General features: G+C 44.9%; 2 protein-coding genes across 2 annotated transcripts in view; one reads left to right on the top strand and one right to left on the bottom strand.

The window, feature by feature from the left end:
• Positions 1-3,963, top strand: part of LOC311041008 (uncharacterized protein) — a gene marked incomplete at both ends in the record, with an annotated part of 84,107 nt that extends 80,144 nt beyond the window's left edge. Inside the window, 2 exons of the mRNA XM_084051445.1 lie at positions 2,945-3,141; positions 3,745-3,963. Coding sequence (XP_083907571.1) covers positions 2,945-3,141; positions 3,745-3,963 — 416 coding nt within the window. The remainder of the gene's footprint in view (positions 1-2,944; positions 3,142-3,744) is intronic.
• Positions 1-20,485, bottom strand: part of LOC311040606 (receptor tyrosine-protein kinase erbB-4-like) — a gene marked incomplete at its 3' end in the record, with an annotated part of 466,936 nt that overhangs the window by 405,155 nt on the left and 41,296 nt on the right. The window lies entirely within an intron of this gene.

The following is a 20,485-nucleotide window of genomic DNA, read 5'->3' as shown; positions in this document are numbered from 1 at the left end:
GACAAAATGGTCCGCACAATGTCCATTTCTCAAATTCTACTATACTTGTGGAGACATTTGGGCCCTCACAAGTATAGAAAAACACACACACACACACACACACACACTCTCTCACACACACACACACACACACACAGTCTGGTTGTTTCGACAGCTCAAAGCAGGGGTCCAGTGGGGTTGGACTTAAAGCCCCGTTATAGTTCGCTGCGCGAGACACCTGCGCGCAACTAAGTATAACTCCAGCCTTATATACCGACACACACACACACACACTGGCTGAATAGCAGGAGTTAGAGCGGATAGCACGCTGGCTGGACCCTCGCCATTCTATTTGCCGCTCAGAGTCAATGGCTCGTGCCCTCTACGCGCTATAGATAGACAGACACATACTGTACGGGGGCAGCGGCCGCCCGTTGTGCCTTGTCTGCTGCTTTTTCTCCCTCCTATAGCACACGCTTCCAGTAATACAAGCCTTTGTCTGGTCTGTGAGGCAGCGTTTTAATGGGAGCAGAGGTGAACCCGCCACATGGCACGATTCCGACGAGGAGAAAATCGCCGCCGCCGTCGGGTCGGGGAAAACCTTGTATGTCCAAGGTTATATTAAATACATGTTCCACTAGATCCAATGTGGTTGTTATTTAGTCACAAGGTCTTGTTAACCACGAGACTTAGTAAACCGGACCTGAACTGGCTGTAAACTTGGACCGCTTTTTTTTTTACGTCTACACCAAACCTCTTCACTGAAAATTGCCGAATTGACGATCTACAAGCTCACAGCCAGTGTTGCCCGATTCTGTGAGAGAAACAAGCAACCAGGTCTAGGAAAACCAGCCCAAAAGAAGCGACTATGGGCCAAATGAGCACTTTAACATATACATCAGCTATTTGAAAATAGCAGATCTACAAGCTCACAACGCGTCGCGATGCGACGCGTTGTGAGCTTGTAGATCTGCTATTTTCAAATACAATCTTGCGGGGGAAATTATAATAAGCAGATCTGGCAACCCTGCTCACAGCTTGTGGATCGGCTATTTTGGGCTAACGTTCCCCCCAGAATATGGATGATGGGGGTTTGAGTCGTTAATACTCACAGACAGACTTAACCACTTTCCCACGTTTCCCTCAAAAAATTGCGGCTCGGCTAAAACCTATGGAGATACGAGGTTTCTGGATGACCGCGACAAAATGCAAGCCTAAAGGAGTTTCACACACTGGTTCTGGAGAGGTTTCCAACGCGGACACCCAAGAGCTTAAACGGCGCGCTGAGTGACAGCGGTTAAACCATTAACAAGAAAAGAGATACCCCCATTTATTTATAAACCGCGTAGAAATAAACGGAGCGATCTCCGCGAGCGTGTGTGTGTGTGCGGCGGCTCTCTCTCTCGCTCCTTTCTTTTGTCTGGGGGATTAAAAATAAAAGATGGCCAACGCTATACACTACGTGCATATCGGGGCTTGGGAGCGATCCATGTATTAACAATGCAAGTCTCAGCCTAAGCCACTGCTCATGAGCAAGAGCTTTGTTGCTCCGATAAACAGCAACATTAGTTGCCAGGGGCTTTAAGTGTCATCGTAAGTGGGGATATCGGTGGGGCTCAGTGTGCGCGGGCGCGTGTGTGCGTGTGCGTGTGTGTGTGTGTGTGCGTCTACTCTTCTATATCTCCAGCCCAAATAAAGCATGGACAGACCGAGGGGCAGTTAAGAGCCTCCCCGGCAGGGGTCGTGACCTTTTAGAAATGATAATCCGTCTTCCATTTCAGTTTGGTTTTCGACCAAACCCGCCTTATATGGAGACATCTCACACTTGCTGGTTTATTTATATCTCGACATGCTCGACAAAAAAGGAGATTCTTGACGGTTTGAAATGGATTAGCAGACATGTGAGATGTGAACATTCGCTATTCCCTGCAGACATACTATGCTGTTTTTTTCTTCTAACCAGAGTATAGTGCATAGAATAGCAACCTGAGAACTTTATTGCTTCTCAGACATCACTGCTTAGCCAACATAAATGAAAAAATAAATAAAAAGGAATTGTCCAGTTTCTGTCTCTCTGTTTACAATCCTGTAAGGCAGAGGATTTAAGAGAGGCTCTCCAGTGATTCGTTAGGGCTATGGCAAATATATAGACAGAGATACTAGATGCATACGTTATCGATCCCATAGGAAATTCCCGGGTTCGGGTAAACCACAGCGTCCACAGTTAAAGGAGAGGCGAGCGCAATGCCAAGTAAAACAGAATAAATAAAATATACAAACAATAAGAATACAAAATCCAACAGAATCGAATAGTTAGGACCAGTAAAAGCAGCAAGCTAACACACTGTATAGGAATCAGTGTATGTATGCATTTGACCTTGAAAGCATTGTTAAATGTGACATCATTGTTCAAGCCTACTGTCTCCACCAGGCCAGACGGCAGAAGGCCGGAGACTATGTTTTCGCTCCCCATATACAGTAGGTCCTGGCCATTCTGCCAAACCAGATTTTTCCACCATTTTGCATTTTCTTCAAAACACACTTTTTTTGCTACTACTGGTCCAAATTGTGCGCAAAACTCACATAAATCTGTACACATTATCTGTGGAGTCAAGTGATCAAGATGTAGATTTTTCATATTCCATTCCCATTAACTACGATTGGCTTCCAAAGTTATTTGAAAATAACCGATTGTCGAGCTCACAACGCATCTCAGTTTGTAGATCTTTCATTTTTCAAATATCTCGATAAAACGCGACAAATGTGGAATATTTCTGAAACATTTTGAACAACACAAATCTTGTATGAGGGTCTCTGGGCACACAATATTTTCAGACGGGTGTGTGTGTCCAAGAAACGCATCAATTTGAGGGTCTTTGACGTGGAAAAAAAGTTTGAACCACTGGGCGAGGATTGCCTCCTCGTCTTGCGTCGATGCGTATATTTCCTGAGACACATGTTCCAGCCTCCCTGCTGCCCCCCACCGCCCTGCCCCACCCTGCCACGGAGTTGTGCTTGTTATTTCTGGCAGAAGGGCTCAGGTGTGCTCCTAGAAAGCAGTCTTTATTCAAGGTCCCCGCATTGATTCCAGCTCCCATGGTGCCCAGCAGACCTGTTTTTATCAACTTCAACAATATCATCGACCTTGCTGCGCTGAACTCTGTATGCCTGCCTGTGTGTGTGTGTGTGTGTGTGTGTGTGTGTGTGTGTGTGTGTGTGTGACTGTGTGTGTGTGTGTGTGTGTGTGTGTGTGTGTGTGTGAGTTTGGAGTTTGACATCCTGATGAGAGCCCGGTGGAATTCCCTCTCCACCACGGGGGACCGTCATCAAACTCGACCCCCGGTACCATGGCAACGGAGCTCCCGAAAGTCGAATTCCCCCGGTTACCTCGCGCCTCCGAAAGGAGTCGATATCGTGATGCCCAACATTAGAAAACTCATAAAATATGGAGGGGCTGCTTGGTTGGAGGATGCCGTTTGTACTCTCCTGGCTCCGTGGTTTAGATTTCCCCACAAAACACAAAGTCCCAACGTTTCCCCTGTTGGCGCCCGGGTTGCCAGATCTGCTTTATTATAATTTCCCCGCAAGATTCTATTTGAAAATAGCCGATCTACAAGCTCACAACGCGTCGCATCGCGACGCGTTGTGAGCTTGTAGCTCGCCTATTTTCAAATAGCTGATGTATATGTTGAAGTGCTCAAGTGGCCCATAGGCGCTTCTTTTTGGGCTGGTTTTCCTAGACCTGGTTGCTTGTTTCGCTCACAGAATCTGGCAACACTGGTTGGCGCCCCTGCGCGGGGATTGATGTTGGGAAAAGTTCCCGATAAGATGTCCGGGGATAACGAATGGGGGTCACGGGGAGGGGGCGATGTTCGCTCCGTGTTCACGACGCGACCCGAGCGTGGCCGAGCAGGGAATTCTGGCATCGCGGTCATCTATTACCCTCTATTGACCGATTGCTGTGCCAAGACAACCGACTCTTAATGAGCTGCGAACCAACACAGTGGGATAGCAGTCGATAGCGGGAGGATAAATTATTAATGGCTGTATTTGTTCCCTTGCAGGTGTAATACAGGAGGGGAGGAGTAGGGACTAAAGGCGGTACGCCAATCTACAACGTGCTACAATCTGGCATGGCTATATTCACTCTTTCTGAAATCTGTTGAACATTCATTTCTGAAAATGCCTTTGAAAACAGAAAGAGACAGAGAGACAGACAGAGACAGACAGAAAGAGACAGAGAGAGAGAGAGAGAGTCATAGAGAGACAGACAGAAAGAGACAGAGAGAGAGAGAGACATAGAGAGACAGACAGAGACAGACAGAAAGAGACAGAGAGAGGCTATGTCATGTCATGAAAGGAATATGAACCCAGGATGACACACGCAGGGCAGTCTATTCTTACATGAAGTGAGCCAGCAAGGAGGAGCAGTCCCTCTTGTTTTGGCTGGTTGTTTAAGCTTGCATGAAATGCGGTGACCTCCGTAACTATTTACACTTTGCATCACAGAGCATATAATATTGCTTCTTCTTTTAATTGAAGGTTATTTGCCGGCCATGGGGAGGGGCTGGGAAGCGACGTTGCTGTTGATTTTTTTTTTCTTTTTTTTGCGTACGGTCATTCCGTGCAGAGGGAAAAATTCCAGACGTGCCGTGACTTCTAAAAGCGTGCCATCCATAAAAACCTTTGTGGACGAGTGTGTGTGTGTGTGTGTGGGGGGGGGGGGGTCTTATTGTCATCTGTCCCTTTACAGTCGTTTTGCATTCCAGTGTTTCGTGACACAGAGGACAGCTGGGACTATATCGTCGCCGCCGCGGGGAAACCTTGTATGTCCGAAGCCGTTCCTTTTTTTATTATTATTTTAAAATAGTGAAAATAGCCGATCTCCAAGCGTATAGATCTGCTATTTTCACTATTTTTGTGCGACAGCAGGGCATTAATTAGAATTTGATTTAAAAAAAGTATGGAGATACAAGGTTTCTGCGTGACAGCAAGGATACGCTTAAATGGCTCCCATGAGGCCAGGGGATTGATTACATGGCTGGCAATAAAACTACACAGGTTCAAGTCGTCTCCTCCTAAAATCTGGCACGTTCAAACTTTTTAATGTCACAGACTCCCAAATGGACTCATATACTGTGTCCTTTTTAGACGTTTATCTATAAACATTATTTTATATTTTGGGGCTATTCACGCGCTACGAGTTTGTAGATCTGCTATTATCGAAAAATCTTGAACATTTGTGTTGTACACAAATATTACTTTTTTGGAAACAACATTTTAACTCAAATCTTTGCTTCTGGGGGGGTCCCTGGAACAACATATTTTGATGGGGATCGGCGGCCAAAAACATAATTTTCGGGGGTCCTTGACAAGAAAAGGTTTGAGCAACACTGATATAAAAACAATAGTTTTTTCAGAAAACTTAAGAAATTTGTTGAGACATTTGACAAAGATTTGCTAAACTTTTCACGATAAAAATAAATAAATAGCAGATCTACAAGCTTGACAAAAAATACCCACAGATGTGTTCCCGGTCTTAATGGGTTAGGCCATGATATGCATGATGTTGTTATGTTTGATATTACGGTTTAAATTAACACCTGTATTGACGCAATGCCTGCCCGGCCAGCCTCATCCTTCTGTCTTTGACCTCGGCTGTGACCCGTGGGGAGGACCCCGTATTGCAATAATGATATCGGGAGAGAATAATGCCCGGAAGTGGGCAATTCAGGAGAGAGAGAGAGACTACCCAAATAAAATACTGGAGCACTCGACCGGTCTGCACGTATGTATTATTTTGCAAAATAAGCAGAGTGCTCCAGTATTTTATTTTTGGTAGTCCCTCCTGAAGTGCCCGGGTATCATTCTCTTCTCTGATTCGAGTTGTCCCTGTTGAGCACCTACAACCCCTTCTACCTTCAACTGGCTGAAGCACGTTTGGACTTCTCTTTGTACCTATATGCAATAATAATATGGTTGTTGTCACAAAATCCCAAGGCCTTTTACACGTTTGTGTTTAGTGTGTAGTGATTGCACTGGTTAAACGAAGGATAAATAAAACACATGACTCACACGTGTGTCCATAACAGCCAGACGTTTTTGCACCGCGATACTTCCATTGATTTCCCTGGACGCCATGCTTGACTTTAGCCTTTCCCCTAAGCTTAACCTAGCTCCAATTCTAAGCCCTTAAAGGAATTCACATCGCAGATTTTCTACCTTATGTCCATGTACTAATTATAGGGGTGGTGTGTCTATAGCCTCAACGATACCGATATAGAGTATAGCGCGCTGCTTCAATGGGACCACACTGACCATCATTCATTTTTACACAAAAAAAAGTGGTGAAATTCTGCTTTACCCACGTAAGCCCTATATACGTCATAGACAACCAGTGCTATAATGGATATCATCGCTGTCAAGTGGAAATCTTGTACAGTATGTCGAAAAACGTTACTTTTCAGGAAACGGAAAAATATATTTCCATTTCCGTTCAATATTTATAAAACCCACAGACATACTGACATACAAGAAGCTGAAATATGTAGATACGGTATGGACGATATGGACGTTTTAACCTGCATGTTAGACTTATTGCTGAACTTAATATCGTAGCTATTTTTGATTGATTCGACCGTACAATGGAGATGAAGAAAATTAGGGCGGGAAGGGAGCGGGGGATGTGACACTTTAGTGGCCAATTAGTTCAGGAAATCTGCACAGTTAAGTATTAAATTATGTAAATGCAAGTTGAAGCTTGTCCTGTCAAATCACATTGGCATTGTGGTTGAGAGACTGTCTCTTATCACATCCCTTCTGGCATCCTCCCAGCGTGGTTTCCTGAATTCAAAGTCCTAATTGAAACCGCAATTATGTTTGATTGCGGCAGTGGTGTAAAATAGTACTCATATGTTTTACTAAAGTGAAAGTAGCAATACCAAAAAGGAATACTCCTGTATTCAAAATTGACTTGAGTAAAAGTACAAAAGTACTGGCATCAAAATATCAAAAGTAAGTACCCTTTCAAAAATAGCCGATCGACAAGCTCACAACACGTCGCATTGTGACACGCTGTGAGCTTGTAGATCGGCTATTTTTGAATACCAGTAGTATAGAACAGGGGTTTTGCATTGATAATCTACATCTTCAAAGTAACTAAAGTTTTCAAATAATCCTTGTAGTGAACATTTACCTCTGAGATGTAGTGGAGTAGAAATATAAAGGAATGAACCCCAAAGGTGTACTTAAGTAAGTACTTGAGTAAATGTACTTAGTTACTTTCCATCACTGATGTGGTTGGGCCATCTAGATTCAATATATCCTTTTTAGTGGCAAAAAAAAGAACTTTCTTGTTGAATTGTTTAGGAAAACTCCAATCCTATAATGGAATAGGAAAGTGAACTGACCATGCAGAACGCCAACACTCGCCAGCGGCCAAGGTTACAACCCTGGTGACGGGCAGAACACGGGTGAAATGCCATAAACTCTCCCCTCTTTTTTTCAACTATTTTATTTGGGCTTTTTCTGCCTTTATTTGGATGGTATACTAGAGAATAACAGGAAACAGGGAGAGGGACGGGGAGTGAGCAAAGGTCAGGCTGCAGCAGAGATATTACGGTATGCACCCTAACCACTAGGCCACTGGTTTTCAACCTTTTTCATATCAAGGTCCATTATTTATTCTGCATTTGAGCCAAGGACCACCGTTTGATGAGATTTAGACTCTCAGACCCAAAAATGTAAATATTTTGTTGTTGTTCGATAAGATTTTGTCAAAAGAACAATTCTTCTACATTCTCGAATTGTGTAGACTTCTTGTAAATTAAGTAATGCAAATGTTTAACAATAATGTAACTCTTGAGAGCGTAAAATGAAACCAAATGGACCCTTACGGGTCCATTTGGTTTCATTTTACGCTCTCAAGACTTAAAGATCTATAAGGGTCCATTTGGTTACCAACTCTCCATCATTTAGCTGGGGACCTCCTGGAAACTCCTCAAGGTGGTCCACTGGTGGTCCCCGGACCCCCTGTTGAAGACCCCTGCACTAGGCCATTGGGGCCTCAAACTCTCCCCTCAAGTCCGAACCACCTCCACCTCCACCTCCACTGGCTGCTCGGACAGGCCATCCTCTGACACCATAAGGTTCCTTATTCCCCACCCCTTGCTCTGGCACGCGGCTGAATTAAAGCCCATTATGAAAGGTGACAGGGCCATTAAGAAGACGTATGGTCAGAGACCCTCCCTTGCTCTTTGTCCCTTCTGTCTCCACAAAAGGTTTGTCCCCTGGCAGCCGCCCAGGCATAGATTACTGACCTGTGAGTGTTTGTGTGTGTGTGAGCGTTTGTTTATATCGCCGATATTGGGTGGAAAAACCTTGTATGTCCAAAACTTACTTTTCAGGATTTTTTTTTTACCTGTGTCCCAATGGATCCAATCTAGTTATTATTTAGTCACAAGCTTTTGTTAATACTTTTCATTGATTCAATATTTGTAAAACTCAGACACACGTATCCACTTTGAAAATCTTGCAAAGAATAGTGGAATTAGCTTATGTACAAAAGCTCACAATGGTGTGACACTGTAGTATGACAAAGTACGGCATTAATTAAAAAAATGATATATGTCGAAATATGGATACAAGGTTTCTGCCCGACATCAACGATGTGTGTGTGTGTGTGTGTGTGTGTGTGTGTGTGTGTGTGTGTGTGTGTGTGTGTGTGTGTGTGTGTGTGTGTGTGTGTGTGTGTGTGTGTGTGTGTGTGTACAGGTAGGTCTGTTTGTCTGTGAGAGCGAGAGAGTGTAAAAAAAGTGTTTACGCGGCTTTAGTGTTTGTTTGCGTGTGTCTAGTTTATTTGTGGTGCACGTTCATAAGTACAGTACGTTTTGCCATTGCGCGTGTCTTTGCGTGTGAATGTGCATACAGTATATTATATACTGCAGGCGCGTGTTTACATTTGCGTGCAGCGAACACACAACAAACAGGTTGATTTATGGTCTTAGGAAGGTACCTGTGGTGAGGAAAAATACAAGCGGGAAGTAATTGAGTTTGGGCAGTGATCTGATGTATGGGGTGTGTGTGGGTGTACGTCTGTTTGTGTGTGTGTCTCTGTGTGTGTGTGTGTGTGTGTGTGTGTGGGGGGGGGGGGGGGGGGTGACAGCAGTCCACTACTGACCTGGTCAGAGGTTTGTCTGACAAGAGTAATCAAACACACACTCTCTCGCGCACAAATCCACATTTGCAGTAGCACTGTCCAGACTCCCTGGGGGTCATGCTGTAGGACGGGGGGGGGGGGGGGGGAGGGGGAGACGGAGGGGGTGAGGGGGGTGAGATGATGGATGACAGTGAGGAGCATCGTGGCAGGTGTGTTCACAGCGCCCAGCGGGGGGGAATTTATAGATTGGACAGAACAGTGAGTACTGATCACTGACACCTCACCTCCTCTCTCTCTCTGTGTGTGTGTGTGTGTGTGTGTGTGTGTGTGTGTGTGTGTGTGTGTGTGTGTGTGTGTGTGTGTGTGTGTGTGTGTGTGTGTGTGTGTGTGTGTGTGTGTGTGTGTGTGTGTGTGTGTGTGTGTGTGTGTGTGTGTGTGTGTGTGTGTGTTGCACTAATTGCAAATCCGATCTTGCGAGGGCCAAGAGACAGCACGAACGATACGCGGAATTGAGAAATCCTGTTTGTCTGCATCTAACCTCCAAGCGTCTATATTAGCATTGAACTCAAGGTTACCAACTTTAACCCTGGCATCCCTATTTTGGCCATGTCATTATATTCAACATTTATCAAAAACAAATTCTTACATCTTTCTCATATAATCGACAATTTGGCCAATGTTTGACTTTTTATAGTTTAGTTCGTTGATTACGTTTGATGCAGTAATGGCCTTTTTTTCTTTTCTTTCTTTCTTTTTTGAGGCATTAAAAAGGTATTAAAAGTCCTTAAATTATCACTTAACTGTCATCTGGGGACCCCCCCAAAAAAATTATGTGGGGACCCCCCTCGGGGTCCCGACCCGCAGGTCGAGAACCACCGGGCTACCGTATATCAAGTCCACTCCTTGAAAATAGAAAAAAGTAAACACAAAGTTTCAGAAGCACTGCAGTACAGCACACCACACAGACACCATCCATCCACGTCCAAGGCCATGAAACGGCTGTCACCAAAGCATCCATCTGAGAAGGGAAAGCGTTAGACAGAGGCCGCGCTCTCTCTCTCCGGCTCAGTGAACTGGCTGCTAGCTCTGCCAGCTCGCTACACTTGGCCGAGTGACACGCACTGACTCACCTCTAGCTGCGCCGGGCCACTCAACCATATACTGTAGTCAGCCCCCTGAACTACCCACCTATTCAGCCCACTAGCCAGCCAATACAGTTTTTTTCTAGCATGTTGTTTTTTTCACACTCTTTTGTTTTTGCTTACTTTGCATTTATTGTGGCTATTTTCATCGAATTTTTGTGTTATTGTTGTCGCACTGTTGAGGAGGCAAGTATGTCCCTGCATGTGATGTTGTCACAGTCCAGCACAGGGTTGCCAGATCTGCTTATCAACCCACTCCGCCAGAAGACCGGTCAACCAACCAGCAAGCCAATCATACAGCAAGCCGGCCAGTCAACCATATAGCCAGCCAGCAAGCCGGCCAGTCAACCATATAGCCAGCCAGCAAGCCGGCCAGTCAACCATACAGCAGTGTTGATTTCGTCAACTAAAACTATGACGAAAAATGTTCGTCGACTACCTTTTCTCACTGACGAAGACCAAAATAAAAACTAAGCTATGATGACTAAAACTAAATATATTGACAATTTCATCAACAAATAAAAACTAGACTAAAATGTCAGTGAGGGACTAGTGGAGAAGAGATCCAGTAGAACTAACAGACAAGTCATTTTATAGTTAGTTTGGTTGTGCTCGCGCGTTGCGCTCTGAAAATAGCAGATCTACAAGCTCACAACGGTAGATCGGCTATTTTCAGCAGGCGACTAACTATAAAATCAGCCATTACAACGGCATCAAGGCACCGCCAAAATACATTTTAGCCGACTAAATCAACTGTAGATTTAGTCGACTAAAACCTTATGATATTTAGTCGACTAAAACTAGACAAAAACTAAAACATTTCAGATGACTAAAATATGACTAAAACTAAATGGACTCAAAAGACTATGACTAAAATGAAATCAAAATGTGCTGTCAAAATCAACACTGCCATATAGCCAGCCAGTCAACCATATAGCCAGCCCGTCAACCCCAGAGCCCACTAGCCAGTCTGTCAACCGACCAGTAAGCTAATGAGCTCGCTAGCATGTTTTTTTTCTTCCTCCGGCTGTCCTCTGCCAAATGCAAACAGCTGAGGGATTAGACATGGCAGCTGTATGGCTGTGTCGGTATCCTTCGATGTCGGGGGGAAAACTCGTATGTCGAGCGTAGTGTCAGGAAATGGATCCGATAGTTATTATTTAATCACACGCTCTTGTTAATACTTTTCGTTGGTTAATTATTTATATTAAATCCACACAGATGGTTATAACCACTTTCAAAGTTTGTCAAAAGCAGAAAATAATTGCAGATCTACAGCTGTTTTGCCTGCCTTTGCGCGACAATCTTATATGACAAAGTAGAGCATGAATTTACAACAAAATTTTGCATTTTACAGTGGCGGAAAAAGTACTCACACGTTTTACTTCAATAAAAGTATCAATACTGCAATGTAGAAGTACTCTGTTAGACGTAAAAGTCCAGAATTCAAAATTTACTTGAGTAAAAGTACAAAGGTATTGATATCAAAATGTACTTAAAGTACCAAAAGTAAAAGTACTGACATGTTTGAAAATAGCAGATCTACAAGCTCACAACGCGTCGCATCGCGACGCGTTGTGAGCTTGTAGATCGGCTATTTTCAAATAGCCGAGGTATAAAATAGGGCTGAAGTGGTTAATGTATGTTCTATAAGTAACTAGTAACTAAAGTTTTCCAACAATTATCGTGGAGAAAAAGTACAATATTTGCCTCTGAGACGTAGCGGAGTAGATGTAAAAGTATAGACAATTGGAAGTACTCCAGTAAAGTACCTCAAAATTGTACTTAAGTACAGTACTTGAGTAAATGTACTTTGCTACTTTACACACCACTGGTATTTCATATGGAGACACAAGGTCTCTGTCCGACAGCCGACGTATTGTTCATTGATGGGGGGGGGATCAATGTGGTCTAATCTAATGCATGAATACCCTGAAAAGGTGATGCTGAGGAAACACAGCTATGGGTCAGTGTGTGTGTGTGTGTGTGTGTGTGTGTGTGTGTGTGCGCGCGTGCGTGCGTGCGTGTGTGTGTACTTTGTTTACTAGTGTGAGAGGAGACGTGTGCGATCATTCAATTTTCTCACTACGAGCATTCGCTTGCATGACAGGTCAATTTGCGTGCACGTGTGCGCACGTTAGCATGTGTGTATGTGTGCAGTAACATTACCTGACTGTAACGTGTCCTATATTTATGTACAGTGTCTATATCAGAGGAGGGTATAACATTGTCTAACTCTGCAGGTTGTTAAAGTCCCGGGGGGGGGAACCCCAGGGGGTCCTTGAGGGGGGTGCCCAGTGAAAATGTGTTGATATAGCATCAGAATCAGTTGAAACACTTTGACCCTATGTGCATTTGAAAATAGCAGATATACAAGCTCATAGCGCGGCACGGAGTGCCGCGCTATGAGCTTGTATATCTGCTATTTTTGAAAAATTATGAAAATGTGTGCAAAAAAGCGAACATTTGCAACCTCTGGGGGTCCCTGGAACTAAATATTTTGAGATGGGGGGTCCACGACCAAATACATATTACTTTGGGGGTCCTTGACATGCCTATTTGAGTGGAGGTGACCTGACAGTAATATGTAACAGGCCTTCCATGGAGGTATATATGCAACATTCTCCATCTGTATAGTACTGTACAGCCAACATAACCTCACCTGACTGCATGCAACAGATCATAACACAGAGAACAGAACTTCCATTTCTACCGGGGGTTCTATATCAGTTGGAGGTATGTGTGCCTTGTTATCTCCTGCTGGCCAGCTCCACTGAGACTCCAGGAATGCAGCGTATGTGTGGCCCAGTGTGGCTATACCCTACTATTCCAGTCTCTCTCCACACTCTTTATCCCTCTCTCTTTCTCTCTCTCTCTCTCTCTCTCTCCTTCAGTTGCCATAAACATGACACGGGAGGCTCAGCTATTTCAAGTAGAGCCCAGATTCCTGAGAGCCGTTTGTGTGTGTGTGTGTGTGTGTGTGTGTGTGTGTGTGTGTGTGTGTGTGTGTGCGTGTGCACGGCGGGGTGAGAGGGATGAGGCTGCTATAAGGTCATAAAGTCAGACGATGCCAAAGCAGGAGCAGCGGTACTGCTGTTTTAATCCTCGGCCCCTCCCTCCCTCCCTCCCCCTCCAACTCCTTCCAAAAATACATTAGTCATCCACTGACCAACACACACACACACATAAACACACACACACTCACTCGCTGTGGTAACCACCGCAAACAAATCCCGTAAAGACCGACATGGCACTCCGTGACTCACCCCCGAATCCCCCAATGGCCCCATTCCATGACGCCCCCCCCCCCCCCCCCCCGCCCGCCCCCCGCCCCCCATAAGCAGCGGTCAACATCTCCTACAGACCATCCCAACCTGGCTGTCCCGAATCCCGACAAATATCTCTAGAACGGTTTTGGTTAGAATATATATTATGCTCTTTCTATAAAAATGATGGTCAAAACACTGGTAGTCAGTGGGCTAAGGACTCTCCGAAAATCCGGCATCGGTCGAGACTCGAGCTCTAGTCACGTTAACTCCTAAAGCTTTAAAAAAAATATATACCTGTATATATATATTCAAAGATTTGCACAAAGTTTCACGATTTTACAAAAATAGCCTAAAAGAAATCTAAAAGTGACACAGATGCGTTCCCGGTCTTAATGGGTCTTAAGTATGGAAGGATGTCACTAGCAAACTCTTCCTCGCGCTCGAAAAATCATCTAAAAAAGAAAGTTGGAAACGAGCCACCTCCGAACATTGAAAGCAAGTTTTCGAAAGTGCAAAGTTATTCTCTTTTGGGGCCGGCGAGAGCTTCAGCAGGACAAGTGCTCAAGGCTTCGGATGTTCAGAGTTCAGACAGGGCTGACCCGTGGAGATAGAGAGAGAGAGAGAGAGCGCACAGCGGAGGCACTCTGACACGTCGGGCTCAACCCCCCCCCCCGCGCCGCCATCGATCTGCAGCGGCCCCGCAAACATGTCTCGGACGTTTAGGAAGACCTTGACCGTGGCGGGCGGGCGGGCGGGCGTACGTGCAATTCCATTACTCTGAGGTGGGGGGTGAAAGGTCAGTGGGCAATCAATAAACGCGTGGGCTAGGAGAGACACAGATACAGACGCAAGGTATAAAGAAATTGGCTGGTAGCTCTCTCTGGCTATCTGTCCATCTATCCCCGTCCGGACACAAATACACACACAAAGAAAAACAAACAAGCCTTGATCCTGGTCAGCCGAAATCATGGTCAGTCAGTAGCCAGTAGCATAACAACGCTGATAGCAGCAGGATATTAGTCAGACTGGAGACAGGTGGAGTGATGTTGTTCACAGTCCACACACAGTGTCCTGTCTTCCCACATAGGTTTTTTGGTAAATACAGGTCCACCAAACCTGTGGTTCTCAAACTTTTTCAAGTCAAACACCTGAAAAACAAGGTCCAATGACCTCGTTGACATTTGGGAAACCACACAGTGCAACCCTCAGTGACTAGCACCCATCAGGGGATCGATTATACTGGAGATAAATATTCTGTGACTACTTGAAAAAGGTATAAGAAAATTGAAAAATTGCTGGCACAGTTCGCAATTTTTATTTTATTTTATTGGCACTAAATGAGTTAAAATGAATATTCAAATGTTCAAGATTGTTCAAAAATAGCAGATCTACAAGCTCATAGCGCGGCACAAAGTGACGCGCTATGAGCTTGTAGATCTGCTATTTTTGAATAGCCAAAGTATAACATATGGTTAAAGTGGTTAAAAATGACTGTGACACTAAATTAACACATTTTGCTGGGGACCCCCTGGTACCCCCCCCAAGGACCCCTGGGGGTCCCCGGACCCCACTTTGAGAACCAATGCACCGAACGATACAAGTTGTACCAGCTTACTGACAACAAAAACATCCGTGTATGCACAAGCCATGTTTACAGTACATTGGTAGATCCATCGATACTTGGGACACAAAACCTTGCTCTCAATTGTCCATGTCGTTTCACATTTCTGCAAAATGTGCTGCATAGGAAATGATATATGTTCTATAAAATACATAAAAAATGTATCTAAATGGTAGATGGAGCATTTATACGGCGGCCTTTATCCAAAAGCACTTTGCAATGTGCATTCAGCCGTACCGTGCAAGGCACCGACCTGCTCAATCGGGAGCAGTTAGGGGGTTCAGTGTCTTGCTCAAGGAAAAAGAAAATATGTGTCCTCATAATGCACTTTCAAATTCTAAAAAGACAAACGTGAGGAGTTTTAAATATCATTTGTTGATAAGAACGGTCATCAAGTTCTCTCATATACACATGTAATGGTTCCCACTTAAACCATTATTTTGTACTTTGGCTATTCAAAAATAGCAGATATACAAGCTCATGGCGCGGCACCGAGTGCTGAGATCTGAGAGAGTGAGCTTGTAGATCTGCTATTTTTTCCCAAGATCTTTTTATTGGTTTTTCAAGTACAAGGCCCAAGGGCAAGCATACTGCACATTCAAATATCAAGAAACATATTGTATTACAAATACAAAAGTACAATACCACATACCCCTATCCCACCCTCCCCCCACCCCCCACCCTCATTCCCCAGGACAGTTGTAGGCACAGTTTGTGAGAAAAGATCTGCTATTTTTGAAAAGTCATGATTTTTTTTTGCAAATCTTTGAATATATATATATTTTTAAGCAAACATTTGTAACTCAAATCTTTGCTTTTGGGGGGTCCCTGGAACTAAATATGTTGAGATGGGGGTCCCAAATACATATCATTTTGGGTGGTCCTTGACATGAAAACGTTTGAGAACCACTGATATGATTATAGCAACATAAGTGTTTCGGAAAACTGTTAGGATTTTAGAAGACATTTGTAGAATAGGCCTCAGGTCTCAATGAGTTAACACCAAATTGAGTTGAATTTGGCTCTAGTCAACACCTTTCTGCATTATGTGTGCGTAAGGAGGATAGTGTGTAGGAATTACGCAACGTTTCACACATATCTAGTCCCTGGTGTATACGTAGGCGCTCAGTAGGGGGCCGACTATCAAAGAGACAAAGAATACAATGATAATAATATGCATAGTGTGTGAGTGTGAGTGCGTGCATGTGCGTGAGCGTGTGAGACATGTGACTTATTCCTCCCCCCCCCACTTCCCAGCCCATTCACTCCAAAGTCAATCTTCACCTATAATGACATGCCCAAAATAGGAACGCCAGGGTTAAAGTGGTTAACTCATTAGACATTGTATCGATGGCACGGCCCCCCCCCTACTAGAGAAATAATAGCCGGCGTGTATTCGCGCTCTGGGAGAAAACAATCATCATAAATTAGGAAAATGTGTGTCTTAAAACGTTACGCTCGGGCGGGCTTTGTTTGGCAAACGGAAACAAAATGGACGCCGCATGTGGCGCGCCGTGATGGAGCGCGCCGTGATGGAGCGCGGGGGACAACAAGGCGCCTTTTGTCTTTCCGGAAAGGCGATGCCTTCCCTCTTTTTAATGAACCGCCATGCGTTCCCAATGAGGACTCAATGGGCCGTGGTATGGACGCCTCCCTTTCCCCCCCCGCTCTCCCTCTCCATCTCTCTCTCTCTCTCCCTCTCCCTACAGCCCCCTTCGTTGTATATTTGAACTTGCAGTCGCCTCTCATCTTTTAGTGGATTAGAATAAGGGCTATTACCCCCGTGTCGGGGACCGTGCTTACAGCCACGATGGATGGGGCTGATGCCGTTCTCACTCCTTCTTTCTCTCTTTCTGTCTCTCTCTCTCTTTCTCACACACACACACACACACACACACACACACACACACACACACACACACACACACACACACACACACACACACACACACACACCCTCACCCACATGCGTAGAAAATGTCCTCACATAACTTCGACGCATACAATCCCTACCATCCCTCAGTTGTCTCTCTCACAACCTCTCTCACACTCACACTCCCACACACACTCACACACACACACACACACACACCAGGAGCTCTGCCGTCCTCAAAAGTGGCGAGGCCCCTAATGGCCCTCAAACAGACTTTCAGCTCCGTTCCCAGGCCCCTGACACTAAGGACCCCTATCTATAGCCCAGACAAAATGCACACAAAGGCCCGGAGAGCCCCGTGCTGTTTATGGGGGGAACAGAGAGAGAGAGTGAGAGGCTACATTCTGCAGATTTCTATTGTGCGCCGATGCCAAAGCTATACCCATTGATTTAGCCCTTTCAAGGCAAAAGACAAAAACAGACCTTTTATTTTTTTGGGTTCCCAAAATGATGCTGCTGAAATAAAGTCAGGTATGAGGTTTATCTCGCATTTCACACGGAAAACAATGACTAACTATGTGTAGAAGCAACGGGTCTATAATATTGTGTGTAAATTAACCATATGAATCATATTCTGGGGTGACCATTCTAAGAAAATAGCTGATCTACCAGCTCACACTGCATCTCAATGCGACTCGTTGCGAGCTTGTAGATCGGCTATTTTCGAGCCAAAGAGATTCGGTGCAGAGGGGGAAAAAGGAGGGGGCCTAGTTTAGACCCCTGTGGGACTCCGGTCAACGAAGAATAGCGGTTCAAACCAGATCAATTCGATGGTTCTTCTGTTCAAACTTAGTGGATGTCCTATCCCACCGGTAGAGTGGGATTGGGTTTTGTCAGCACTGAAATCTATTATACAAATTAATTAAAAAACATTTTAACCCATTAAGACCTGGAACGAATCTGTGTCACTTTTTGATTTGAGCTAAAAAAGCATTATTTTACACTTTGGTTATTTAAAAATAGCAGATATACAAGCTCATAGCGCGGCACCGAGTGCCGCGCTATGAGCTTGTAGATCTGCTATTTATGAAAAATCGTGAACATGTGTGCAAATCTTTGAATATATATTCTTTTAAAGCAAACATTTTTAACTCAAATCTTTGCTACTGGGGGTCCCACAAAATATTTTGAGATGGGGGTCGGCTGTCAAATACATATAATTTTGAGGGTCTTTGACATGGAAAAGATTGAGCACCACTGATATAGAAACATACGTTTTTCAGAAAACTGTTGGGATTTAGAAGACATTTGTAGAATCGGCTTCAGGTCTTCATGGGTTAAATGCATTTGATTTTCAATTGACTAAATCAAAGATGTTGCACATAAAACAAACGTTAAAAAAAAGTGGGGGGGGGATGGCGGTGAAGAAAAACTGAAACACTACACGTCTCATTCGTTTCAGGCCCCGGCGCTGCATAGCGACAGCACTTCAAAAGAGAAATGTGTCTTATCGAGAACCGTGTTATCTGCTGAGCACAGAGTGCATGTTGGAGACCTACCTATCTCCCTATATCTCCCTATCTATAGCACACACGTGCACACAAACAAACACACACACACACACACACACACACACACACACACACACACACACACACACACACACACACACACACACACACACACACACACACACACGCACGCACCAAACTGTCTTTCATTCTTTCTCGGTGAGTCATTTTCTCTAATCTGGATCCCCGCTGTCTCCTGTGTTACTGACAGTGCATCAATCACGGTTAAATACATACCATTTACTAGCAAACATATGCGTGCGTGTGTGTGTGTGTGTGTGTGTGTGTGTGTGTGTGTGTGTGTGTGTGTGTGTGTGTGTGTGTGTGTGTGTGTGTGTGTGTGTGTGTGTGTGTGTGTGTGTGTGTGTCAAACAGCCCAGGGGTACACTGGCCACCCCCATCCCCCCCTTTGGCTTTAACACCTGTGTTAATCCCCCCCCCCCCCCAAAAAAAATGTCCAAATCGCTATGGCAGTGTTCTGCCTCTTGGCACCGCGGGACGGCATAGAGCTGGAGCTCATGGGATTAGCATACATTTCAATTGCGGTGCCGTTTTGGGACGCACGCTGGGCATCGGGAACACACAGGGACGCCACGGGAGTCCAGCACCCCCCCCCCCCCCCCCCTGTGCGAATAATAACGCTCCTCCCGTGTTCTGAGGCTGGGACTGACGGATGAAACCCTGGTCAGCATCTCTGAGGAAGCGTGAGGATACAGGATATATGAAGAGAGACTGAGCTAAAGTCTCCTCCACTGAACTCTGCATTGGTATGTGCAGTCAGGGAGCCGCGTGTGTGTGTGTTCGTGTGTGCGCGCGTGTGTGTGTGAGAGACTGAGCGCACGCACGCGTGTCTGTCTGTGTGCGTCTGTGTGTGTGTGCTCGTCTTTGTACGCATAGGTGCGTGCACGCACAAGTTTGTGTGTGCGCGACTGTGTGTGTGTGCATGTCTTTGTGTGTGTCTGTCTCTGTGTGTGTGTGTGTGTGTGTGTGTGTGTGTGTGTGTGTGTGTGTGTGTGTGTGTGTGTGTGTGTGTGTGTGTGTGTGTGTGTGTGTGTGTGTGTGTGTCTCCTCTGTAATCCAGGTGAGAGGGCTAGGATGATGAGCTGACTGTGTGATCCAGTCTGTCTGGCCTTTACCATCACTGGAGAGTCTGACCCGACTCTGTGTCTCTCTCTCCTTCTCTTTGTCTCTGTCTCTCTTTCCTCTCTCTCTCTGTCTCTCTTTCCCCTCTCTCTCTCTGTGTCTGTCTTTCCTGAATGTCTCACTCACTCTGTCTGTCTCACTTTCTCTCTCTCTCTCTCTCTCTCTCTCTCTCTGTCTCTCTCTCTCTGTCTTTTTGAAGTCATGTTCTGTCTTTTTCAAGTCATGTTCTATTTGCCAGACCGAGAAAGAGAAGGAAGTGGGAAAGTCTGAGGCTGCTCACTGACCCACAGAGACCCCCAGAACCCACCTTCAAATCCTGAGCCTTCGTTTAACTCCCAGGGTAGAAACTGAACCGCTGTGGGATTGTTTTTACACTCAGGAGTTAGCTGTGCAGTCAAAAAAAAAAGAAGTGCTTTCAGCTTTTCACATATTCTGTCCACTCTGGCTAACAAAAAAAAAATAACCTCAATAAAATCTGTATCGTATTTTATCACTCTTCTCGAATACTTTCTCGTCCTTTACAAATGAGTCTGCTAAAAAGGAAATCACTTTAACCACCATATGTTAGCACCAATGTGATGATGAATAAGAGTGAAATATTCTGCTTAAGTCATTTCCTTTTGACTAGTAATTGCGCCCTGACTATTCAAAAAGAAAAGTGTACATTTGCTCCATTCACTTCTTGTTTAACTTCTTACTGAAAAAGGCTGTATCTCGCCTCCTAAGCACT

Source organism: Gymnoscopelus microlampas (genome assembly GCF_963454915.1).
Source record: "Gymnoscopelus microlampas genome assembly, chromosome: 24".
In the NCBI taxonomy this organism is placed as follows: domain Eukaryota; kingdom Metazoa; phylum Chordata; class Actinopteri; order Myctophiformes; family Myctophidae; genus Gymnoscopelus; species Gymnoscopelus microlampas.
The sequence above is the reverse complement of the archived record's forward strand: the minus strand, read 5'-3'. Positions and strand labels throughout refer to the sequence as shown.